General features: G+C 42.6%; 1 protein-coding gene across 1 annotated transcript; it reads left to right on the forward strand.

Annotated features, from left to right (window-relative positions):
* Window positions 1-3,187: 3,187 nt before the first annotated feature.
* Window positions 3,188-24,990, forward strand: NR6A1 (nuclear receptor subfamily 6 group A member 1; the record flags this gene model as incomplete). The annotated part of the gene is made up of 8 exons (XM_045562313.1): window positions 3,188-3,434; window positions 7,112-7,167; window positions 9,269-9,423; window positions 11,901-12,125; window positions 13,451-13,705; window positions 21,038-21,159; window positions 22,746-22,898; window positions 24,619-24,990. Coding segments are annotated over 8 exons (1,302 nt in total), but the record flags the coding sequence as incomplete, so codon positions are not given.
* Between the last annotated feature and the right edge of the window lie 1,709 nt (window positions 24,991-26,699).

A 26,699-nucleotide genomic window follows, 5' to 3' on the forward strand; every position in this document is an offset into this window, starting at 1 on the left:
TCTGTGATGAGTACTTTATCCATGGGATATAGGTACCATTATAACCCCTATTTTACAGATGAGAGAAATTAGACTCAGAAAGGTAAAGTAGATCAGTTTGCCTAAGTTCATCCAACTGGTGTCAGAGCTAGGGTTCAGATTAGAACCTCTATAATTCTAAGAGTTCTCTAATCAAGGTATAACGATGGTTTTTTGTTTTTTGTGTGTGTGTGTACTTTTTTTTTTTTTTTTTTAGAGATGGGATCTCACTCTGTGTCCCAGTCTAGAGTGCAATGGTATCATCATAGTTTACTGCAGCCTCAAACTCCCAGGCTAAAGTGATCCTCCTGCCTCAGCCTCCCAAGTAGCTGGGATTACAGGCCCACACCACTATGCCCAGCTAATTTAAAAAAAATTTTTTTTTTTAGAGATGGGATCTCACTGTGTTGCTCAGGCTGGCCTCAAACACTTGGGCATTCCTCCTACCTCAGCCTCCTAAGTAGCTGAGACTGCAAGTGGGAGCCACCATGCCTGGCTCTATAATGAAGTTCTTAATCATTATGCTTTGCCTCTTACTCAGGAGTGAGGTTCAAATTTCTGGTTTCCTGTGTTGGCCTCTGATCAAAACCTTCCCTAGAAGTTTCGTTTCTTTTCCTTTTCTTTTCTTTCCTTTCCTTTTCTTTTCTTTTCTTTCTTTTCTTTTCTTTCCTTTTCTTTTTTCTTGTCTTTTCTTTTTTTTCCTTTTCTTTCTTTCTTTCTTTCTTTCTTTTTTTTTTTTTTTGAGACAGAGTTTCTCTCTGTTGCCTGGGCCAGAGTGCAGTGGCATCATCATAGCTCACTGCAACCTCAAACTCCTGGGCTCAAGTGATTCTCCTGCCTCAGCCTCCCAAGTAGCTGGGACTATAGGCACGCACCACTATGCCTGGCTAATTTTTCTATTTTGTATAGAGGTGGAGTCTCGTTCCTGCTCAGGATGGTCTCAAACTCTTGGCCTCTAGCAATCTTCTCACCTTGGCTTCCCAGATGGCTAGAACTGTAGGCATGAGCCACTGGGCCTGGCCCACCTGGAGATTTCTTGTACCTGCTGGCAAAGTCTGACATCACAGTTCACCAGGGTGCTTTTTTGTCACATGCCTGTTTTTTGGCAGTTGCTTGGTCCCTTGTAAGTGCAATTTGAAGGAAGAGGAAGTGGAGAGCTATATTCTAGCCTGAACTTCCTTCTTGACTAATTCTTTTGTTGCTAGTCAGTGAGTCCCTTGACTATGGGGATCATGCTGATTTATTTATGTCCTAGCATAGGGCCTGGACACAATAGATGTTCTGCTAGAATGTAAGCGTCACCAGGGACTTTTGTTCACTGCTGTATCCATGCCTTAGAATAGTGCCTGGAATAGAATAGTTGCTCAGTAAACCTCTATTGGGTGGATGGATGGATGGATGCATGGCTTCGCTGGGTGTGGTTAAAACTTCTTCACTTGTGATGAATATTCGGTTTTGGACTATCATTTATAACTGTCATTTATTGAGTGTATACCATGTGCTAGGCACTTGCATATATTTGTCAGTAATACCACCACCTTACAGGATAGGATTGATGGACTGTGCATGAGGATGGTAAGGGAGACACAGGAGTCTAAGATATTTCCTAGGTTTCTGTCTTGGATACTGGTTCAAGTGATGATGAAACCCAGGAGGAGGAGTGTGGGTTCTTTTTTTTTTTTTATTAGGTTATTAAGTATGGAATGTCCAATTTCCTCTTAAGTACTAAGTTTGACAGTTGATATCTCTGACATTTCACTTTGACACTTGTTGTTGTTTTTTTTTATTCTGAAGGTACACCCTCATATTTTCAAATGCACATTTTGGCTTATGATTATCTTTCAATTTTTTTTTAAGAACAATTTTTGTGAAACCATGGATAAGCCAAAAATTCGTGTTATTTTTTAATATGAGTTCCATTGTGGAACCAATGGAGCACAGACAGCTTGAAATATCAAAAAAGTGTTTGGGAAGGATGTGTCTAATGAACACACAGTACATCAATGGTTTGAGAAGTTCCATTCTGGCAATTTTAATCTTGAAAATGAGCCATGTGGGTGACTTGTGATCAAGGCAGATAATGATGAGCTGAAAGCTATAGTGGAAGCAATCCATCTCAACCTACACGTGATTTAGCAGCAAGGTTTGACATTACTATTCCAACAATGTTGGACCATTTAAAACAAATGGGCAAGGTAAAGAAGCTGGATAGATGGGTACTGGATGAATTAAATGAGCATCAGAAGAGAAATTGTATCGAAGCTTGCCTTTCTTTGCTGTCACGACACAAAGGTGAACCATTTCTATACTGTATTGTTATGTACGGTGAAAAATGGATTCTTTTTGGCAATCGCAAGTGTTTGGCACAAATGGTTGGATAAAGATGAAGTGCTGAAAAACACAGTCCAAAACCAAATATTCATCACAAAAAGCTAATTGTATCTGTTTGGTGGTCCAGTGCTGATATTATCCACTACAGCTTTATGAAATCTGGTCAATTGATTATAGCAGATGTCTACTGCAACCAATGGGATGAAATGATGAGGATGCTTGTGATTAAGCATCCGAGATTGTTCAACAGAGACAAGCCAATCCTCTTGCAAGACCACATGTCACAAAAAACAACACTGCTCAAATGACAGAAGCTGGACTTGGAAACTCTCTGTCATCCACTATATTCACCAGACCTTGCACCAACTGTCTACCAACTGACTACCACCAACTGACTTCTTCCAGGCTTTTTGGACCAGTTCTTGCAAGGAAAAATACTCAATTCTCAACAAGCTGTGGAAAATGCCTTTCGCAATTTCATCGCCACTCACTCTCCAGGCTTCTTTGCTGCTGGTATAAACAAGCTACCATTAAGATGACAAAACTGTGTCGATAGTTTAGGCACACACTTTGATTCATTGTACTGCTTCATGTTTGAGATGTAATAAACAAAACTTTTGAGTCGAAATCGGACGTTTCATATTTAATGACCTAATAGAAAGGCTGTTTATTGTGTCTTCAGATAGATGCAGGGTCTATTCCTGGGACAGAGTTTCCAAAGATGTGCTCCCTGTTTGCCCTTTAGCCTGAGTTCTTACTCCACACAGAACAGGGTTGCTCATTTTAGGAACTGCAGGCATAAAGCCATTATTTCCACTGTGCTCTAACTTGAACATATTCAGTTTCTGTTCCAGATGATCGGGCTGAACAACGAACGTGTCTCATTTGTGGGGACCGTGCTACAGGCTTGCACTATGGGATCATCTCCTGTGAGGGCTGCAAAGGGTTTTTCAAGCGGAGCATTTGCAACAAACGGGTTTATCGGTGCAGTCGTGACAAGAACTGCGTCATGTCTCGGAAGCAGAGGAACAGGTGCCAGTACTGCCGCCTGCTCAAATGCCTTCAGATGGGGATGAACCGGAAGGGTGAGTGGTGCTCATGGCTCTCATTGCACACCCTTCATTCATCACTTTTCCTTTAGTGTCAGCTATTATGCTTTGGAGTTACTAATTTCTCAAGCCTGCTCTATATATTAGGCCTTATGCTGTGTACTCATAACCCAAAAAATGAATCTGGTATAGTCCCTGCCTATGGGAACCTTCCAGACTACGTGGGAAGAAAAACTGGTGAGATGTTAAGGATTCTGTGGGAATAAATGTGCAAGCCTCATGTGGCAGGATCCCAGTTAACAATCAGGTCCTAACTGGGGTTAATATACTGCACTAGTTCTTTCAGGGGGTGATGACAGGAAGTAGAAATTTTGGATGGAAAGGCATGAGGTAGGAGTTTCCCCTGAAGGTAATATCATTTTGTTTTCTAGAACCGTGGTGTACTCAGAGGCTAGGCATGGTCAGATGTCAGCATCCAGGTTGGTGGGGAGTTTGGGGTTTATTGGGAAGCTTTCCAGGAGCCATTAGCCTGAGATGACCTGAATAAACTCATATTCTAATAGGATTAATATGAAGGGCAGCTTTGAAGGATGGATTGGGGTAGGAGAAGCAGAAAAGTCACCTAGAAAGTTTTTTTAGAAGAGTCCAAAAGGAAGGTGTGAAGGATCTGAAAGAGGGAAGGGGAAAGAGGCACAGTTGGGGAGATGTCATGGAAGAACCTGAAAGGAGTTGGTAACACACTGAATATTGAGCAGCACCAGAAGTTAAAGTTCAAGATTTAGATTAAGAGTAATGGTCCTACCAGGAAAAAAGAAGTCAGACTAAAAAGCAGGGTGGAGCAAATGTTGGCCTTGGCAATGCTGAGTTTGAGGTACCTGAGAAGTGCACGTAGGGATGTTCACCAAGAAAGTTGGATATATAGGATGGAACTGAGGTGAAAAGTCCTGCTGGCAAAGAGAGGTTTGTGGAGCTGTTGGCTTAGAAGTGGTAGTTCAAGTCTTGTCAATGGGTGAAAATCACCCACAAAGAGAGCTTAGATACAGAAGAGAGAAGGACCAATGTCAGAACCCTAGAGGAGTATTCCCATGGAGGGTGGCAAATAGAGTATGGCAGTGTCATTCAGTAGAAAGAACAGAGGCTCTAGAGGCAGACAGACTAGCTCTGTGACCTTAGGCAGTTTGCTTTATTATATCTCTGGTACTTAATTATCTTACCTTTAAAATGGTGTGATGATACCCTTCAGAGTTCTCCAGACGATTGTTAATAAATATGATAGCATATATAAAATACCCAGCAGGATATTAGGGATTCCTAGTAACAATATGCAGGAGTTGTGGGGTTAGTTAGATTTAGTGAACTGTTCAGACTAATCTTATAGCATTAATGAATTCAGACATCCAGATGTACTTCAGACTGGTTTACTGTGTATGGGATAAGAAGAATCTTTTTAAAACTTGCACATTATGAAGAAAGATAAGAGAGATATGGAAGGGCATTTAGATAAATTTAGGTGGATGGGGGTTTGGGTTTTTTTGTTTGTTTGTTTCTTTTTAGAGACAGGGTCACACTGTATTGCCCAGGCTGGAATACAGTGGCATGATCATAGCTCACTGCAACCTCTAACTCCTGGGCTCACATGATCCTCCCACATCAGCCTCCTGAGTAGCTGGAACTGTAAGTGTGTACCATCACACCCAGTTTAGGTGGTTTATAATTTATTTGTAATACTAATCTTCATTGAAGACTTATGTGTACCAGAAAATTCTATGTACTTTCCATGCATTATACCATTGAACACACACAACAACCCTGTTATTAACTATTACCCCAGTTTATACATGCGGTTTAGGGAAGTAAAATGACTTAGCAATAGTTTAGGGGTGGTTATGTTGATAGTTAATAATTATTAAATTATAATTTGTTAATATTCAAGCAGAGCTTATACCTAACCACATGGATAACAGACTACTTTACATGTCTCTCATATGGCATAGCTGTTTGCATGTTGGAATGCCCAGTGTTCACTGAATGATAAATAAATACCATTGTAGGGCATTTGAAGTGTTTGTCCCCTGCCTGTCTTTCTAACTCATCTTCTGCCTCGAACACTGTGCATCAAGGATGCCTTACACTGTCCTGCCTGTGCTCAGGTTTTTTCCTCTACCTGGAAATCCTTCCCCTTCTCCACTATGTTTCCTCTTACCGAAATCTTTTCCAGCCACCAATACTGAACAAAACTGGCCTAAAGAGAGTCTGTGGTCATCTTCCCACCATCACCGTGCTTTGGTTTTGGCCTCCACTTTTCTCATCTCCCGTGTTGCCCTCACTGTGAATATTTTATCAAAGCATAGTTATGAGTTACCTTCTTGACTGTTCTCTGATGAATTATCCCGCTTATTCCGATGAAGTTTGCGATTCTGAGGCTTCCAGCCAAACTCACCTATTTTAGAGAAGAAACTTAATCTCATAACCCTTCTAACCATAAGCAGGAGAAAATGACACATGGGGTGTGAGGAATAGGGAGCTGTTTCGTTAGGCCTGTTTGCATCCAGAGCAGGCAGGCTCAGTTGCCTGGTAAAGGCTCCCTCTCAGAGAGAAACCCTGCCACCTCCTGGTTGGTGCTGAGAAAGCAGGATTGAAATTGCAGTTGCCATGGGAATATTTTGGGGGTGACTAATATTCTGTATGGAACTGTGGTGGCTGACACATAATTCTATGCATTTGTAAAAACTCAGAAACTATACACCACAAAAAAGCGAATTTTACTACATGTAGATTTTTTTTTAATCAACCAGGATATGATGGGGTGAGGGAGGGGCACAGAGAAATGGAATGCACACTGTGACAAGTAAATCTAACTGGTATTACAAACGAATCACATAGCCACACAGAAGGGGATGGTGAAGAAAGGAGCTGATCTTTGAAAACAGTGTTTTGACTGTATACCGTAAGGCTAAAGGCAAAAATGAAATATATAAACAAAGCACTCTGGTTTGTAAAATTTGTTCCTTTTGAGGTTATGTGTTATTTGTATACTAGGGTTGAACAAGTGAGTAAATATATTGGGGACAATGAGAGTCAGGTTTCTCACATCAGAGAAGGAAGTTATAAATCAGGACATGGGAAGACTAGAAAGAAATCTCTGGTGCTAGAGTGGAACCAGTGGTGTCAATATGTACTCACGTTTAGATGGCTAGATGGATATATAAACATATATAGAGATGTGGGGGGGCATATGAGTTAGTATACATACATCTATTTCCAAGTTCTAACCACTGAGAGGGGCTAGAAACCATGATACCCCAGTAGCTATGAGCACACCTAGCACCCAGATCTAGCACCCAATTATCAATAAAGGAATCAGGACTCCTTGGAGTACTAGTTGATTTCAGGTCTGGGGCAAGGAAATATGAAATGAGTCTGGAGTATCTTATGGTGCCAGAAAGTTAGGAAATACTTAAAAATAAAAAAAAGGAAGCATATCAGAAGCCAAACTGAAAGCTTCCAATGGCCAAAGTTGGAACAATGCTGTCACCTTTATTGAGCATACTGAATGTATACAGTGTGTGTATGTAGTATGCTCCCAGTGCCTGGAATAATAGAGGTGTATGCTTTGCGTACAGAAAGACCTGTGTTTTAATCTTGGCTTCTCTTTTTGTTCTTAGACTTCTGTGAGCGTGCTTCTGACTTTCTTGACTTTTGTTTCCTTCCAGCTATCAGAGAAGATGGCATGCCTGGAGGCCGGAATAAGAGCATCGGGCCAGTACAGGTGAGTTCTAGGCTTCACGCTCTGTGATCCATGCTGGAGCTGCTCCCCTTGATCCTTTCATCTGCTCCTGGGGGGAGCCATCTTTGCATTCATTCCTATAAAACTGCTTTTAGAACCTGGATGTGAAAGTACTTTGAAAATCTTACATGTATAAGGTAATGATTAAAGCTCTTGGCCCGGCACGGTGGCTCACGCCTGTAATCCTAGCCCTCTGGGAGGCCGAGGCAAGTGGATTGCTCGAGGTCAGGAGTTCGAGACCAGCCTGAGCAAGAGTGAGACCCCGTCTCTACTAAAAATAGAAAGAAATTATCTGGCCAACTAAAAATATATATAGAAAAAATTAGCTGGGCATGGTGGCGCATGCCTGTAGTCCCAGCTACTCGGGAGGCTGAGGCAGTAGGATCACTTAAGCCCAGGAGTTTGAGGTTGCTGTGAGCTAGGGTGACGCCATGGCACTCACTCTAGCCCGGGCAACAAAGTGACACTCTGTCTCAAAAAAAAAAAAAAAGCTCTTCTCATCCTGCTCTCACCACCATTACTGAGAGCTGCTTTAGTCAGGGCCTCAGCAAATGTCATGCACTTTGGTGGTACAGTTTGTCTTCATACCTCTTGTAAAACATGAACAATGATTTAAGAGTTCTAAGGACCCCCTAAGAGAAAAGTTGTTTGCTGCATGCGACTGAATTTAAACACACACAGACACACACACACACACACATACACAGCCCCTCCAGTTTAATATGCAATCCATGTTATTTCAGAGCAAACACTCAACTTATACACCAGTTAAGTGTTTCTTGTTTCCCCTCCAAGTCCTGTGTATTAGCTGGCTTCCAGTTCTAAATGCTCCTATAATTTACTATCGAGGCAGCTCAGGGTTCCCTCACAGGCTGCTCGAGTAAAGAAGTGTATAGATTTGAGTCAGATAGACTTGGGAGAAAATGTCCTCCCAGGTTTCTATGGGAGCAACAAATAAAAATTCATCTGGCCCCTCCTTCTTAGCACTCATTCTCGTTCTTTGTGCTGAGGTTAGCCAGTTAGACCTCAACTCTGGGTTAGACACTTTATAGAAGTTTACTCACTTCCTGTATGGTATAGTAACTAGAGCACTGTACTGAATATTAGGATACTTTGACCCCTTCCACTAACTCTTGCCCAGACATGGGTACACCGTATGATCTTGGGCAAATCAGTTCACTTATGTGAGCTACAGTTTCTTTTTTTATTCAATAAGTTTTCTTACTAAAAAAAAATCCATGCAAAGGTACATGGTAGGTACTTAATTAAATGAACTTTTATTTATTTATTTAACATGCATTTACTGAGTACTTTTTTCTAGGTCCTCTCATGGTCTTATGTCTTGTATAGGGTATTTTTATAATATATCATCACAAATTTTATAAAAATAGTAATTGTTGCTATGTACCAGGCTCTTTTCTAAATATTTGAAACACATTAATTTAATCCTCACAACAATCCTCTGAGGTAGATACTGTTATTCTCTCCACCATACAGATGAAGGAACTTAGGTTCAAGTATTTAAATGACTTGCCCAAGATTGTGCAACTAGAAGTGACAGAACCTGGATTTGAACAAAAGTAGTCTGGCTCCAGAATTCATACCCTTAACTACTATGTTGTTCTGCTTCTTGCAGAATACACAGAGTTATGAGCTGATAGAAGAAAGACCTAAAATTCTGCCTAGGTGGTAGTAGAAAGCTTCAGAAAGGAGGTTATATTTGAATTGGGTTTTAAAAGGCTAGTAGGAGATTGTCATTGAGGAATGATGTTTCAGGGTTAGGAAAGAACAGACTCAAGGACAAAGAGTATTGAAGAACCTAGAGGCTTTGTAACTTGAGAGTAGGGTAAATGAGCAAGATGAGGGCCATGAGGGGACATGGTGCTGGGAGGCAAGCAGCCAAGCTGTCCTAAGATTAGTGAGAGGCCTGGAGTATGGGGGTGAAGGAGAGGGAATCTGGGTCTCTCTCTCTAGATACTCCTGGGAATCCTTATGAGATTTGAATAAGCTCTCAGTCCCAAAGAAGGAATAGAGGGGGGTGTCGTAAGCATCTAATCTAACATATATTGATTCCTTGTTTAAGATATCAGAAGAAGAGATCGAAAGGATCATGTCTGGGCAGGAGTTTGAAGAAGAGGCCAATCACTGGAGCAACCATGGTGATAGCGACCACAGTTCCCCTGGAAACAGGGCTTCAGAGAGCAACCAGCCTTCACCAGGCTCCACACTGTCCTCCAGGTGAGCTTTAAGGCAAACTGTCTAAGCTATTGTACTGTTGCTCCCTCAGGCTCTTGGGGTAGGGACCAGGATGATTCAAAGCAGTGTTTCCTAGCCCATATTTTTGCTAAAATCCTTGAAAGTGTCAGTGGTCTCTTCTGCAGACTGATAAAGTGCTATAGCTTCTATCAATGTCCATACATTCTTCACCTAACAGAGTAACATTTTAAATGTAGTTCTTTTCCGTCATTTATCTTATCACTGAAATAAGCCATATTGACAGTATTGAATTAAGTTATAATTTCTCTGCCTTGCAAGAGTCAATGTTTTTTAATTTATAAATTTTAAGTAACATTGAAGGGTTTTTAAGTCAGGCAAATTTGCTGCCATAAGAGAATATAAATTTAGAAACTCTTGGTTCAAGAGTTTAGTTAGTTGTTAGGTATGGAACGGAGCTGTCAGCTACCAGGGAAGGTTTCCTTTCCCCAGAAACCTTTCTTTTTTCTTTCTTCTTCTTCGTTTTTTTTTTTTTTTTTTTTTTTTGAGACAGAGTGTCGCTTTGTTGCCCTGGCTAGAGTGAGTGCCGTGGCATCAGCCTAGCTCACAGCAACCTCAAACTCCTGGGCTTAAGCGATCCTACTGCCTCAGCCTCCTGAGTAGCTGGGACTACAGGCATGCGCCACCATGCCCAGCTAATTTTTTCTATATATATTTTTAGTTGTCCAGATAATTTTTTTTATTTCTATTTTTAGTAGAGATGGGGTCTTTCTCAGGCTGGTCACGAACTCCTGACCTCGAGCAATCCACCCACCTCGGTCTCCCAGAGAGCTAGGATTACAGGCGTGAGCCATCGCGCCCGGCCCTTTTTTTTTTTGCAAAAATATTTTAGTAATTGTAAAATAAGCAAAAATATTTTAGATATTGTGATTTAATAGATATCCACAAGAAAACATTTTGTTTTGTGCAGAGATACGAACAGGTAATTCACTAAAAAGAAATACCGATAGAAAATAAGCAGTCTCACTAACAACAAAAGAAATACAAATTAAAATGATCTAAATTTTTGCCTACCAAAGTGGCATAGTTTTTCGTGGTGGTAGTGGTAGTGCTTGTTTTAATGATAATATACAGTTGGCTATTAGATAAAATCAATCTCTTGCATCTCTTTAGGAAATGTAAACTAATATAATCTTTCTTCAGAACAATTGGCAACTTGTATCAAAAACTTTTCAAATATACATACATACATTTTAGTTCAGTAATTCTTTGCCTGAGAAGCAATCCTTTAAAGAAATCTGACTTAGAAGCAAATATTTGTGCACAAAGATAATTATCACAGCATTATTAATACTACTAAAAATCAGCAACAACTTAGATGACTAAAAAACCTAGAATTGGTTATGTAAGTCATGGTATATTTATTGGATTAAATATTATGAAGCCATTGAATATTACATTTATAAAATGTTTTTAATGACATGGGAAAATCATTATGGCATAATGTGTTCAATGGAAAACAGAACAGAAAATGTGTTTATAATGTGTTCTCAATTGCCCAGACTATGCATATACAATGTACATAGAAAGAGATTTGCCAAACTTTGTTAATAATGATTTTCCCTAAGACACAAACCTTTCTTATAGGACAGAGGTTGACAGATTTTTCTATAAAGGCCGGATAGTACGTATTTTCTACTTTGCAGGCCTAATATTCTGGGTCTCAACTGCTCAACTCTGCCTTTATAGTGTAAAAGCAGCCATAGACAGTATGTAAAACAGTGAGTATGACTGTGTTCCAATAAAACTTCATTTACCAAAACAGATGGTGGGCTGGATTTGGCCTGCAGGCCAAAGTTTGCCAACCCCAGTTATAGGAGATTCATCTAGGTAAAAGCTAGAGGATTTTTAAAAAATTAATTGACAGAGTGGTTAGATTTCTCGAAGAAAGGGGAGGAAGGTAAGAATCTGCCTTTCTCTTCATATTTAATTATAACTTTCACCCTATTCAGCTGTTCCTTTAGTTAGTTCCTTCCTTTGACTATTTAGGTAGTTGTTGCCACATGCTGAGTTCCTTGCTGGGTGCTAGATTTGTTTTGTGGCCTAGCAAGGCACTTAGCCTATCTGCCTTAGTTTTCCTAGCAGTAAAATAATACAGACACTCACTTTTGTCATCATAGTCTATGAGTATCCATTGAAAACTCTCCAAATGTGGCACCTGTACAAACAATTTGTTCAACCAGTACTTATTCAGTACCTACTCTGCCAGGTGCTGAGTGTCCGATGGTGAGCCCCACATTCATGCACCCACAAAGATCCTTGTTTCACAGATGGGAGTCCAGTAGGGGAGACATGCATGTAACCATTAATTATATGTCCCCAGCCTGATGAAGACACAGACCTCATGGCCAAAGACACCTAGCCCCCTCTGGCTCATTTCCTTTGAGTAAGCACTAGACCTGCCATGATTCCACTTGACATGAGACTTTTCTCTCCAGTAGGTCTGTGGAACTAAATGGATTCATGGCATTCAGGGAACAGTACATGGGAATGTCTGTGCCTCCACATTATCAATACATACCGCACCTTTTTAGCTATTCTGGCCACTCGCCACTTCTGCCCCCACAAGCTCGCAGCCTGGATCCCCAGTCATACAGTCTGATTCACCAGCTGGTGTCAGCGGAGGACCTGGAGCCATTGGGCACACCCATGTTGATCGAAGATGGGTGAGTGAGCTCTGCCCTGCTTGGCCCCTTGCAGTCTCAAAATTTCCCTACCCCACACCCACCTGCATCCCTGGCTACTATACTATACCCCAGCTTCATAATGAGTCAGGAGGATAATGACTCAAGCATCAGAGGACAAATCTGTGCTTATCTTTGAAGTCAGTCGACCTTGGTTTTTTTCCTTGGGCATCTTTTCTCATAGAGTTGGGGTTACTTTTCAGTTACTATGGAATTGGGATTGAAGGACCTTTGTTTCTTCTTGCGCCTAGGTAAGCCAGGCCCTGGGGTGGGTCTGAGTGCTTTGGTGCTAGAGATAAGCTGTAATTCTATGGATAATTATGCATCAAGTCTAGGCTCCTGAACATGGGACTCAAGGCCCTAACTTGTTGTGGCCTATCTGCACACCAAGCCAACATACTCATTGGTAGCCTGGTGGCACGTGAGAGCTTTAGGTGTAGGCTTATGGGTAGAAGGAATACCCTTAAGTCTTCAGTCAGCTCTACCTGCGTAGATATAGTGCAACCGTCGGGTGCACCCATTACTCCTGTGGCCTGGAGCATAAGCTGTTTGGATGTTATCAAGCTTAGACCTCCCAGAAGATAGCCTAAGATTTCTTAAGCTAGCCTCCAGAAGAGGAAATTCAAATATTCACCCATAAGGCGGCCACAGAAAGCCTTTGTAAATCTGGATGTGGGGATGTGAGGAAAAATCTTGCCAAGGGGCCTTGAGAGGAAGCAAGCAAACTGAGCCTGTGCCTCAGAGACCCCCTTTCTCCCAGAGTTGAGAAATGCTCTACTCCTGCCATCTAGCTATAGCTTAAAAGAAAGACTGAGTAACTCTGGTTCCTGAACTCTCACCACCAGAGGGTGCAGTGAGAGCAGGAAAAGCATCTGAACTAATTCAATACTCTTCAACCATCTGCCCTGAGGCTCATTTTTGTACCAGTCCCAGTATTGGGTCGGTACCAGATCCACCCCACTGGAGTTCTCATTGCCAAAACAAGAACAGGAGTCACTTGGATTTTCTCTAAGACATGGAACATTAGAGGACACCAACATTAAAAGTCATATTCCCCGATAATTGCACAAATTTCTAAGCCTCCTTTCCCTTTAGCAACCTTTTCTCACCAAACCCGCCTCTCCAACTCTGGGCTTTCTGCTGGCTTCAGTCCTGCCCCTTTATCAGAAAATTGAATTGAATGAAACTAAAGATCTTTGAGCAAGGAGCCTGCTGCCAGGGACCCTTTGTCCCCTTAGGAGTACCCTCTCTGTGTGCCCTCACCCTCTGGCTGATGGAAGTGACTTTCCTCTGTCCCTGACCCCCAGATATGCTGTGACACAGGCAGAGCTGTTTGCCCTGCTTTGCCGCCTGGCTGACGAGCTGCTCTTTAGGCAGATTGCCTGGATCAAGAAACTGCCTTTCTTCTGTGAGCTCTCAATCAAGGATTACACGTGCCTCTTGAGCTCTACATGGCAGGAACTAATCCTGCTATCCTCCCTCACCGTTTACAGCAAGCAGATCTTTGGGGAGCTGGCTGATGTCACCGCCAAGTACTCACCCTCTGATGAAGAGCTACACAGGTGAGGCCTCCTGGCTGGGGAGGAGCAAGCAACCAAACCGTTGTCATTCCTGCAAAGCAGGGTTGCCTGGCCCTCCAAAGGATGGGTGTTAAACCACACAGGCCTGGATTCAAGTCCTCACTCTGCCACTGACTAGCTTTGTGCCTTGGCTAAGTCTCTGATCCTTAGGGTCTGAATTTATGAAATGGAGTGATAACAGTACCTCCCCAACAAGGTAGTTGTGAGAAATAAATATAGTACAGTCAAGCTTAGCAGAGTGCTAAGCTATTTTTGTTACATCTGGATTCTGATATAGATAGTATATCTGGGAAAACCAAAAGTCTGAACTCTGCCTACAAGGCAAGAGGGGCACTGAGCTGGAGTTTACAATCCAAGAAAGAGACCTAGGAGTCTGTTGTGTGCCAGGCACTATACTAGATATTTTATACTGTCTTATTTCTTTCTCACAGCATCCAGCATTACAGGTATCATTATGCTTTTTTTATAGATGAGAATACTGAAACTCAGAGAGACCTGCCCTTGAGGGTTTTGGATTTGAATTCAGAGCCTAGATTTGAGCTTATGCCTGCCTGCCTGCAAAGCTTGGGCTCCTTCTCAAGTGCAATGAGATATTAAGAGCATGGGACTAAGAGACTGAACTGTTCTCCTTGTCATTTTCTGGCATAAAGTTTCATCCCAGCCTACCAGTCTCCTTACAACCTCCCTGTCCAGAATGGACCGTTTTCCTCCTTGCTGCTCCATGGCCTGTTCAAGCACACTTTTTACTCACTCAGTTTGGTGACCTGGGGCACATGGTGACCAGATTTTCTGACTGACAAATGAGGACAAATGGTCTATTGAGACTACTTTTCTGGCTTGTTAATTTATTCATATGAAAGTCTCATAAAGCTTAATTCACATTTAAATAGACATTTTAATAAATCACTTTATTGGACAGTTTAAAATAATGGAAGTCATAGGATTCCAGGGCACCAAGAGGGAGGAAAGAGAAGGTACCTGTATCAATGAAAGGTGGAATGGGTGGAATACCAACCACCACACTTCTCTTCACAGAACTGGGGTACATCTCCCCACTGCCACCCAGTCTCAACCTGGGAACAATGCTCCAAGGCCTTCAAGGGCCCTTTGCGTAGCTGAGGGAAGGAGGAGTCTGGGTGCTAACTCTCTTGTCTGGTTTTCTAATATTCCTTTATGAACAATGGTTACTAGCTTCAGAGTGATCTATAAATGACAGAGTTTTGAACCCAGCTGACACTTTGTCCTATAAATAGAGCTATCTGATTTTGCAGATGACCCTTGTCCAGAGCCTTTAATTCATTATTTCTATCAAATTCCTGTCTCCTGCTCCCTAACTCTGGGTCATAGGAGTGTTTAGATAGCAGTCAGCCTGCTCTGATGTTGTCTGGGTTTGCAGAGCTGGCCCAGGAAGCCCAGCCTCCCTGTTTGCCTGGATTTTAACAGTTCGGCCTGGAGCTGCCTACAGAGTCAGCCTTTTGCCTCCACTCCCTGTAGAATAATGGGTTTTCCTAGGTCCTCTGCAGGTAGGCAGAGATCGCTGGCAGTGCAGGGCTCTTTCTGGCTCTGAGCTTCATAAGGCACCCCATCCCACTGTATCCAGTCCCTTAATCCCCAAGACCAAGGCAGGGGCCAGTAACAGCTGAATTAATGAGGAAACTTTTCCTTCCTTTGTTGGAAGGCTCCTTATCAAGGAGGATCTAAAGTTGCACTGTCAAAGTTAGTGAGCCACTAGCCTCATGTGGACTTTTAAATTTAAATTAATTGAAATTAAAAATTTGGTTTCTCATTTGCACTAGCCACATTTCAAGCATTCAGTAGCCACTATAATGGATAGTACAAATATAGATCGTTTCCCTCGTTACAGAAAGTTTTATTGAACAATGCTAACTCTACAACACATGTTGCTGTTGAGCTCTCAAGTGGGTTCTGAGGATAAGAAATGAATTTGTTGTTAGGACTCTCTCTACTATGGAATCCATCAATGGAAAAATAAGAGTTAAACTTCAACATGTTAGTTGTGATTCCATGGCTGTTTGCTGAGTGTCTATTGTGTGTGTTTGGGAGGAGTAAGCTAGATCACAGATGATATAGATATGGTTTCTGATTCTGAGAGTCCCTATTCTTGGTTTAGGGAATTGGAGACAAATAGAAGCAGATACAATTTACAATGCAGTGTTATATTGCTGGAGATTGAGGGGCATATGAAGAATTGCAGAAGCATTAACTAGGGAATGAGTGCTTCTACTTGGAGAATCAAGGAAGGCTTAACAGAGGAACAGACATTTGAGCTGCACCTTGAAGTGGGAATTTTGTAGGCACATCGTAGAGGACAAGAGGAAGGCAGGAGAATAACACGAAGTCCTACAAGTTAGGATCCTGGATGGTTGCTATGTCCTGGGAACCAAAAGTAATCCTGTGAATTAGGATATAAAGAGACTATATCTGAGAGAGACAAATGAGAGGAGAAATGACTGGAGAGAAAGGTAAAGACAAGACAGGTCATGAAGGTGCTCAAATGTCAATCTGAAGAATTTGATTTTATTGTGTAAACAGTATTATGTCATAGGCAGTTTTTACGTGAAGGAATTACATGGTCAGGTTGTGTATTGGGAAGATCTCTGTGGCTATAAAGCTCAGGAGGGATTGGTATGGCCAAGACTAGAGCATGGCAGCTGAGCAGGAGCCTATTCCATAGCTCAGGTAAAAGAAAACAAGGCCTGGGCAAGGCAGCAGTGATCGGGGGACTAGAGAGGTCAGCACAAAGCCAAGAGATGTCAAGGAGGTAAAGTCAGTGGGATTTCAGTGAGTAGAAAGAGTGGAGGATGACTGCTGATGTTTTGGACTAGCCAGACAGTTAGGCACCAATTCTCTTAGCCAAGATACAGGAGCCTGGGAAAAACAGGATGGGAGATGAACCTCTCTGAGTTTGGTTTGCATGTCCGGAGAGTCTGAGATGCAGGTGGGACTGCCCAGGAGGTCATAGGAAATGGAAGTGCAAGAACTTCTGGAGTCAGGTTAATCACTGTAAAGCAGTACACACTCTGCTAGAAACCCAGGGAGTGGAGTCTATAATTGCCCGTAGCTCTCTCCTACCTTGCCTGCTGCTGCCTTGCTCCCACTCCCCCAGACTGCCTTTACTTTTTCACAACTCTTGAGTGCAAGTGAGTTCCTGCTGTCATGAAAAGGCTTTTCCCAGATGATACATGACCACCTCCTTTTCTAGTGTCCAATATTGAATCAAATTTATGGTACCCATATTCCTTAATCAGACTGTTATCATACAGTGAACCGGGTGAATTTGATTTAAAGCAGATTGTAGCACCAGCCAGCGACTGCTCCTGGACCTAATCAAGACTCCTTCACTCTGAGGAGAAGATGCCTTGAACTAGATGGGCTTTAATGGGCACTTCTATCTCGTGAGCACTAGCTCCATTTCTGCCAGATCTCTGGAAAGTTGCCTTCCAGCTTCCCTGCCTGGACCTTAACTATAAGACTCAGGAAACATAATCTTTTATTTTTGCTACAATAATGGGAGTGATGATGATGCTATTAATAATGGTAATGGCTAACAACTATAGCATATTTGTTATGCCAGATTCCATCTTAAGTGCTTTACATAGGTTATTTGTTGAGTCCTTACCAGCACCCTATAAGACTGGCACTGATATTATCCCTGTTCTAGAGATGAGGAGCATGACATTCAGAGAAATGAAGACTCAAGGCTACAAAGCTAGAAAGAGATAGAGTTAAGTTTATCACCTAAGTCTGTTGTGCTCCAAAGCCCCACCTCTTTATACTAAACTCTTACTCTCCTAGAGCCTTCCCAAAAGGTGTGACTTTCTGGACTTTGTCTTGGAACTACAGTCTTACTTTTCATCCTAGAGTCTGCACATGGGTGCTGAGATGGCAATTTCTCTAAGGTTGTGGTTAATGACTGCTCCTGGGGTAGGTGCATTTAGGTGAATGAAAAAGAGACAACTACATCTCTCAGGCCCCTTAATGGCACATAACTTATATAGTGTCAGCTTCAATTGCTGACTGAATGGTCCAGTGGTTTGGGGGATCCTAGCTGGAATGTTTTCCTTGTCCTAGCATGCTTGTGTAATGGGAACCTAGAAGAAGAATGGGTGTGTTTGTCCAACTTTCTGGCTTTGAATGCTGATAATTTGTAGACAGGGAATACAGGGGCGTCAGAACTGTGGAGTGGGCAGATGTGGAGGAGGCACGGCTGCAAGAGAAAGCAGGCCCATGGAACAGAGAACAACTTTGTTTATCAAGGGGTGGGATGCGGGGTGTGGAGGAAAGCTTTGCAGTCAGGCTGTGGAGTCTGAGTGGGGGCTGCTGGGCTGGCTGCCAGCCCCCCCCATCACTGGTGGGGGTCCATGATGGCTGCCTGTTGTGGGAAATTCGGGAGAGAGGGACATGCTATCCCTAAGAGAGAGGGCAGATCTGGGGCATATGCACAGGCCAGGCACTTGGGAGCTCCTTTGTGTACCTCAGGTCAAGATTCAGCCAAGAACAGGTTTGGCACTGTTGGTCAGGGGTCTGGCTGATAGCCACACACCTGCAGGTTCTGCGGTGCCAGAGCGAGCACTTGGGGAAAGAGGTTGCTGATTAAGGGACAAAGCATTATCTTTGCTTGCTACACTGCTCAGTCACCAGACAGATGCTGATACTGCTTTTCTCTTTGCATCCTCCTTTTTTATTCTCTACTCTCTTACATCCCCCCCACCCCTGCAAGCAAATACTGAAGGGGTTTGGCAGTAAAGACCTTATTTTCCTCTCAAGAACATAAGTAGCCCACAAAGTACTATGATGAGGAGGGTCTTAATCCCAGGCATACTGCCTTCTGCAAGTCTAAGCATCATGTAGGCACTGCAGGGGCAGGCATTTTTGTGCACTGTAGCACACCTAATACCCACCCAGGGATGGGCCCTGGGCAGAGTTGCTGTGGGAACTCAGAGCTCCAGATGTCCCCTGTGGTAGCCTTTCCCAATTAGCAGTTAAGAACAAGACAGGACCAGGGGTGGGCAGTGTAGTGCTGTGAAAAGCCCATAGGTTTGGAATTAGAAAACCTAGATTTGAACTTTTGCTCCACCACCACTTATTTACTATGTAACCTTGGGGAAGTCACTTCTTTTTCTGCTTCCTCATCCCTAACATGGAGGTGATATTATTTATCTCCCAGGTTATCAGGAGGGTAAAATGTAAGAATGTATGTGGAAGGGCCAAATATATAATAGTGACACAGTAAATAACCTCTCTAAGTCTTCATCTCCACACATGAACAAAGGGGAGTATGATTAATATCCATTCTGTAGATTTATTAGGAGTATCCAATGAGATAGCGTATATGGAATACTGAAAGTGCCTGGCAGGTAGCAAACACTCAACAAATGGTAGAATGGTAGATACGGCTATTACAGTGGTTATTCAATATGAATTTCTCTATCAGCTAGTATGGGAACTTATTAATAAAGTTGTAAAAGCTATTGGGCCAGATGGAGAGAGAAACTGAGTTAGCCATCCTACCTCAAATCAGCAAACTGAAAGAAACCCCAGCTCAGCCTGACTGGAAGCCATGCCATGAGGTAGAGAGGCAGAGTTCCAGATTCCAAGTATAGTCATCCCTCGGGATCCATAGGGGAGTGGTCCCAGGACCTCTTTGACAGCCAAAATCCACAGAGCTCAAGTCCCTTATATAAAGTGGCGTACTATTTGCATATAACCTACATGTATCCTCTTGTATACTTTAAATCATACAATGTAAATGCCATATAAATAATTGTCATACTGTATTTTTAAATTTTGTATTATTTTTTACTGTTGAATTTTTTTTTTTAAATATTTTCAATCCACAGTTGGTGGAACCCGTGGACATAGAACCCGCAGATACTAAGGGCTGGCTGTACCTGCTGCTGTGGCTTGCATTGGTGCTTGAAAAATGCAGGTGCCTCTGGTCCCAACCAGAGCCAGCTTTCCCCAGGGAAGAAAAAATGTCCTTTTTGCCCAGGAAGCCAAAGCCTAGCAAAGCTAATACAGAAAGCAATAGCACATCCCCAGGTGTTCTGGACCCTACCCAGATAGGGCCTTCTTGGCCTGACATGGGGCTGCAGTGCCCAGATCTGAACATGTCGCCAAGAAGCAGCCATGCAGCTGAGCATCTTCTCTTTGTGACTGAGCTGCATCTAAGGCCCATCTGGAACTCCTCCTTGGCTCATTGTCCATCCCACTTCTAGAATGACTCAGGCTGGGCTTGACCCCAGCTTTTATAAACTCCTACTTCCCCATTAAGCATTTGCCTCCTTGGATTGGTGGTTTCTATTTCTGGTATGAAGTATACCCAGAGCATCAGTCCCCTGGGGTGGCCTAGCCTGGGGCTCCTGTGCCTAAAACTTGGTCCATCTCCAAGAAACTCACTCCTAACCCAAAGAAAGGAGCCTGGCCAGTTTTGAGCCCCCTCTGTCAGAGAATGCCACCTTAGATATTGGAAAAACCAAGGCCTTGGGTAGTTACCTCAGGTTCTAAGTTTTAACTCTGCCACCAACTCTGTGTGCTTGTGGACCAGTCCCCTCCTTTCTTTGAACTTCAGTTTCTCATCTGTGCAATGGTGATGACTATCTCACCAATCTCATAGGGTTAAGAGAATCAAATGAGATAACACATATAAAGTGCCCAGCACAGAGACTGGCACAGCATGGAGGCTCAGTTAATGTTTCCCTCCCTCCCTAGCTGAAGTCAAGGATGCCAGGAAAATTTTTCACTGTGTATAACATCAACCCTGCTAAAAACAGTGAACCTAAGTAAATACAATTAGCAGCTTTTTCTACATTGTGGCAGAGGCTCACATAGAGTCACCACGGCAGCTGCCATTGATATGAAAAGCTGCATCTCAACAATAGTGGCATCTTGATAATGTCGTATTTCTCTACATTTACATCCTTGACTGCCTTTGGCCCTTATTAGCCCAAGCAGACAAGCATTATCACCTTATAGAGGAGGACCTGAAAGCAGAGAAGGGGTCAAATGACCTTGCCAAGGTCTCACAGCTTGTGTGTGATGCAGCTAGATTTGAACCTAGATTTGATTGACTCTACCCAACCTTGGGAACTGCAACTTGCATGAGCTACATTGGCCTCCAGACAAACCATGGATCCGCATGTACTACACAAAAGGCTCTGGATTCCACTTCCTCCAAGCTCAGCCTCATTCCTGTCATAGATGCCACAGGGCACTGTAGGAGCCCTCCGTCTGCCCTTTCCTGGCCCCCAGTGGTATCAGAGCCCACTTTTAACACTTGTGTCTGTTCTCTAGATTTAGTGATGAAGGGATGGAGGTGATCGAGCGGCTTATCTACCTATATCACAAGTTCCATCAGCTAAAGGTCAGCAACGAGGAGTATGCTTGCATGAAAGCAATTAACTTCTTAAATCAAGGTGAGTGACTAGGGGTGGGGAAAAGAAACTTTTGGGGGAGGCAGTGAGCATTGGCCCTCCTGTTTCACCCCCCTTGCCCTCAGGACTGTCAAGCAGAATCTGTCACACCATGTGGGTGCCAATCTTGGAAGGAAGACCTGTCTTTCCCATGTTATCACCCTGCCCCTTTATAGTGCAGGGAAAGCTGTGGATTTTTTTCTTTAAATCTAAAGGCCACAATCTCTATAACTCATAGAGGAAGGAAGAGGATTCGCTTTGTTTAGTCAGTTTTAATGCATTTAAACACAGACACCAAGGACAGTACATGCGTCATTTAAAATATGTACCAAGTTTACCAGCAACTGAAGAAGAGCAGAGTGACTGATGAAACTATTGGAGATAAGGGCTCTGTGACAGGCTGGCAGTGGTTCTGACAGCCCCTTCAGGGCGGAGTGGGGGTTGCACACACACACACACACCACCAAGCATGGCTTTTAATTAGAAGAGTGCCGGATACGTTTTATGGTGGGCTATTACCTGCAAAGTGGCGCTTGGTAGCTGCTTGTAACCGGTGTATGAAGGACAATTTGTATTCTCTTTTTTCCAAAGTAGCATATGAATACTCTACTACCAGAATGGAAGTGGTGGGCTATTTTGCTGCCTGTGGCATTGAGAGTGCTCTCTTCTTATGTTCAGTTTCCTAGTCCAGACACTCTTGATCCCCTCCTCTTTGCTCACTCTCCCCCTACGTTGGCCAAACCTCCTCCTGCTTCTGCACTACTTATGCGTTTATCTGGTGTTCTGCATGCCTCCCTTAGGCCAAGCCCTGTGCTCAGTATTAAAGACATTAAAAAAGCTTAGACTCCAGGTTCCTGGCCTAAGAAGTATATACTCTGATAGCACAGGACACATTACTGGCACCTCAGATAGGGGGAGATCAGTAGCATCTTCTTGGAGGAGGAGGAGAAAACTCAGCTGGGCTTCCAAGACTGGGTAAGATTTATATATAGAATATATATCTATATCTGTCTGTCTATATATAATATATATCTTCTATATATAAAAAGGATGTGTGTTTATATACATATATATATAGAGAGAGAGAGGGATAGAGAGAAAGCTATATAGAAAAAATGGAGGGACAGCCCAGCTAGAATAATAAGAGGCATATAGATTGTGATGCGGGGAAGGGGGTACAAGCATAATATGTAGATATCAGGAAAGTTTCTGACTGATTCCAACAAAAGGCAAACTTAAAGACATTGTGAAAGACAAATTTGGAAAGGTAGGTAGGTTATTCAGTCATTTGTTCAACATTTCACTGGTGTCTGCTTTGTGCCAAGCCCTTTTTTTGGGAGCTGGGTATGAAGTTGAGAAAGATAGCCTAGTCCTCAAGGGGTTGAGTCTAATTACTGTCCTCTATCTTTTCCTTCTCTACCTTATTTCTCTTCCCTTATCCAGAGCTTGGTTCCTCTACATCAGAAAAAGTAAAGATCCCCTATTATGACAATTTGTTTAATAACTTTTAATTGAAAGATATGCACATTCAAGGAGCTAGTGTTCCTTCCTCATTAGAAAGCCCTCATTCCTGTATGGTTTTTTCACAGATATCAGGGGTCTGACCAGTGCTTCACAGCTGGAACAGTTGAACAAGCGCTATTGGTACATTTGCCAGGATTTCACTGAATATAAATATACACATCAGCCGAACCGCTTTCCTGATCTCATGATGTGCTTACCTGAAATTCGATATATTGCAGGTAACATTCTGGGTCTAGGGCTTCCAACCCTTCCTTGCTTCTCTTAGCTTGTAAAGAGAATGAGGAGAGCAGTGTTTTTAGGGTGTTTATGCCAGCCCAACACCAACTGCATAAAAGAGTTACTACCCTTGCCCTCCAAAAAGTTCTATTATAACAGCAAGTTTGTGTTTTCTTTGTAGAGAAAAGAAGCTAACATTTCTTGAACTCCTATGATGTGCAGGGTACTTTGTGGCCTTTTATCATTTAATCTGCAAGGCTGGTGCTTGGTGATATTATGGCCATTCTCTGGATGGGGAAACAGAGAGAGGCTCAGAGTATCTCAAATTAATTTCATTAATTATATACTTTAAAAGAGGGAATTTTATGATATGTGAATTATATCTCAATTTTTAAAATTCATTTCATAGAATTGGCCAAAGACTTTGAGGGAACATTTATTTAAAGTGATATCTTTAAAATCCTATGTTTGCATAGGAATTTTGTGTGTTGGGGTATGTACATATGTGTGTTTATAGGTGGTCTTGACCCCATCTGAGCTTCTTGACATTTAAATATGTCCATTTCAGTATAAAATCTTGGCTTTTTATTGTTGTTGTTGCTTTACTTCATTTACTAAAGATTCTTGTTTATGACTGTCCAGCATATACTAAGGGGCAGTTCGGAAATGTGACCTCTAGATTGGGATTGTTTCTGTAAAATTCAGCAATACAATTTTTGAAGGAAAAATTTTTCAGTCTGACAAGGGAATTTTTTTCTAGATATAAGCTGGACCTAAACTATTTGAATTTTAGGGATGTTTTAGGGATAGTTTGTCTCAGCATTTTAAAACTATATTCTAACAAATGAGATATTAATCAGGTGCCCTGTGAAATAAAGGAAAGTCAATAATTATATACCACTCTTCCCCCATAGAGCTGGTTTCTCAGCCCTGGCAGCACTTTCAATCATCTGGGAAGCTTTTAAAAAATATCAGTGTTTGGGTTGCACCTCCGTAGATTCTGATTTAATTAGTATGAGGTGGAGCCTGGGCATCAGTATTTTTAAACTGCTCCCCAGTTGACTCTAAGGTACTGTCCGGAAGAAGAATCACAGCCTTAGGTATTTACAAAGTGTATTAACACACTGAATGCTCTGATAAGTCATTCAATAAAGAAACCTTTAAAACTCTTTTAACTCTGATTTTCTCGAATTTATTCCTGTGACCACCCCCATTCCTTTTTTCCTCAGTACTTTTATTGACCTATTATACCGTTCTGAAGTACAGTGTTTTGTAGAATGCTAGTTAGAAAATCTACCAGGAAAAAAAAAGAAAATAGTATGTAAGTTTCTCATGATATTTTAGCTCTAAGAGGGCATCTAGGACTACCTCTCAGTTTCAGATTCCTTATCTTTAATATTAGGGTAAAAACTAATACCTATCATATAGAAATGTTGTGAGAATTAAATAAGATATTACAGTTAACCACCTAGCACAAAGTAAGTATTCCCCGGATAGTAGGATCGTTAGGATTTGGCACCATGACTAGACTCACTAGGGCACCAAAATGGGTCTGGATATCAGGATGTTAGCCCAGTCTGTCTGACCTTTGTGATACTACTGGCACTTCTCTTGCCTCAGTCACTCAGCAAGGTGATAACTCTCCCTTTACCAGCCTGAGAGGAGGAAGACTTGCCCTTCCACTGGTATCCTCTGCTAACTCTTTTCCCACCTTGTTCCCAGGAAAGATGGTGAATGTACCCCTGGAGCAGCTGCCCCTTCTCTTTAAGGTGGTGCTGCATTCCTGCAAGACAAGCGTGGGCAAGGAATGACCTGTTCCCAGCGCCCTCCTCAGGCCAACCACACACAGCGCCTTGGGTGGGCAGGACAGGCTGTGCAAGAAAAGAGCCAGAGAGACCAAGATGGAGGCTATGGAGCAGCGTTTCCAGTTGCCTCTGTGCAAGAAGAGTTTTTGTTTGTTTGTCTGTTTTTTTAACCTCATTTTTCTATATATTTATTTCACGACAGAGTTGAATGTATGGCCTTCAACATGATGCACATGCTTTTGTGTGAATGCAGCCAATGCATTTCCTTGCAGTTTACAGAATGTGAAGATGTTTAATGTTACAGTGTTGTCATTGTTTAGAAATAGTTCTTTTGTATTTTGAGGGAGAGGGTGGGATGGGGCTGAGATGACTATTTCAATAATGTTGACAAAGACGACTACCTCAATGGAAATGGGGGGGGTGAGACCATCCCTACTTTTTCCACATTTTCTCAGCAGACTCATACATTTGTCTGTCAGAGAGCAAACTGCCTTTTTCTAGCCATGGAATTGCCAGATAAAAGAGCACACTGTAAGGGGCAAAGTGTTCAGAGATTTACTAACCAAGGTTACTGAGATGTTTGGAACAGGGCAGAAGATGAGTATTGAGCCAACTGTTTGGAAAGCATGAAAATTAAGAGTGGATACAGTGACCAGATCTGACGCAGGTGTCCTCCCACCCATCTTGAGTCCTAAGGGCAGAATGGTTTCTGTCCTCACACCCTGCTACACCACCACTGTCAGTTTCTTTCTTTAACTGTCAACTTTTCATTCAGGCAAAGTCCTGACCATAAGTCAATGCATAGCCATAGGACTTGCTTACCATCTCCCTTGGGCTCCCAGCTACCTAGTTTCCTTACCTGGATCTACTAAGGCCTACCTTCCTCAGACTCCTTCCCTCTTCCTTATAAATTTGACTTCCTGTTGGCCCTTTGAAATTGGCCCTATTGGCTGAGCAAAATGCCATGTTCTGGATCCTGGTGCCTGCTACTGATTTATTCTTTCATCTGGTTTTCTTCAAAGAGTAGTGGGACAAAAGTCAGACTGCTAAAAGAACAAACACTCCTCCTTTGGAATCCCCTGTTCCTCTCCCTACCCCATCCTACCTCAACACCAGGACTGAATCTAAAAACTACAGTCTCTTTTTTAAATAGTGGGAAGGACTGTTTACCAATCTGCTGACCAGAAATTTTGCTCCTAAATACTACCCCAAGTTCTCCTAAGTGAGACCAGATTTCTGCAGGGCCCCAGAACAGAAAGCTCAGGGCCCAGAGTGGCCCAGATGCCCCTTACATTATTAGTGGCCTGGCTAACCAAGGTCTGGAAGGCTGGAGACAAAAGCACCTAGAAGGGAAGGGGGGCTTTAAACTACCTCGTGTTCCTAAGGGCCTGGATGCTACCTCTACAGATATGGCCTGGACCCCTACTTCTTTCACTACCTGCCCCACCTAGTCCTGGGAAGTGTTCCTTACCCTCTTAACTTTGGCCAGTGGCCACACCAGGTCTGTCATGGAACTCTTTCAGGTGCTTTTCTCTTCTCTGCCTTAATACAGCAGTTGCCCCTGCCTACACCTAGGTACCTTCTGCAGGCACACCAGTTAGCTGGTCTGTGGGCTTGGGGGGGCCACAGCACGTCCTTCTGCCTATTTAGTCAAAGGCTGTTTGCTCTCTCCCCAACTCAGCCTAGTAAACCTACCCAGGGAGCCACCACATCGTGTGCATACTGGGTAGTCTGTGTCTGATTGTAATTTTTTCTTTCTGGTGAAATGTTTACGGGTACCAGCAGAGTGGAGATTTTTTCCCTTGATGGATCTAAAACTCGGAGCATTACTCCTCAACACCATTTCCCCAACTGCTCTGAAAAGAAGAGACATGTTCCTCAGGAAAATCTTCAACTAGCATGTTTTTCACATCAATGGGAAGATTGTATGTGTGCATGTGTGTGTATATCTGTTTATTTTTAAGTTCACAATGTTTTTCTTGTTTCCCTGAATTTTCT

This window comes from Lemur catta, chromosome 10, assembly GCF_020740605.2.
Source record: "Lemur catta isolate mLemCat1 chromosome 10, mLemCat1.pri, whole genome shotgun sequence".
Classification (NCBI taxonomy): Eukaryota; Metazoa; Chordata; class Mammalia; order Primates; family Lemuridae; genus Lemur; species Lemur catta.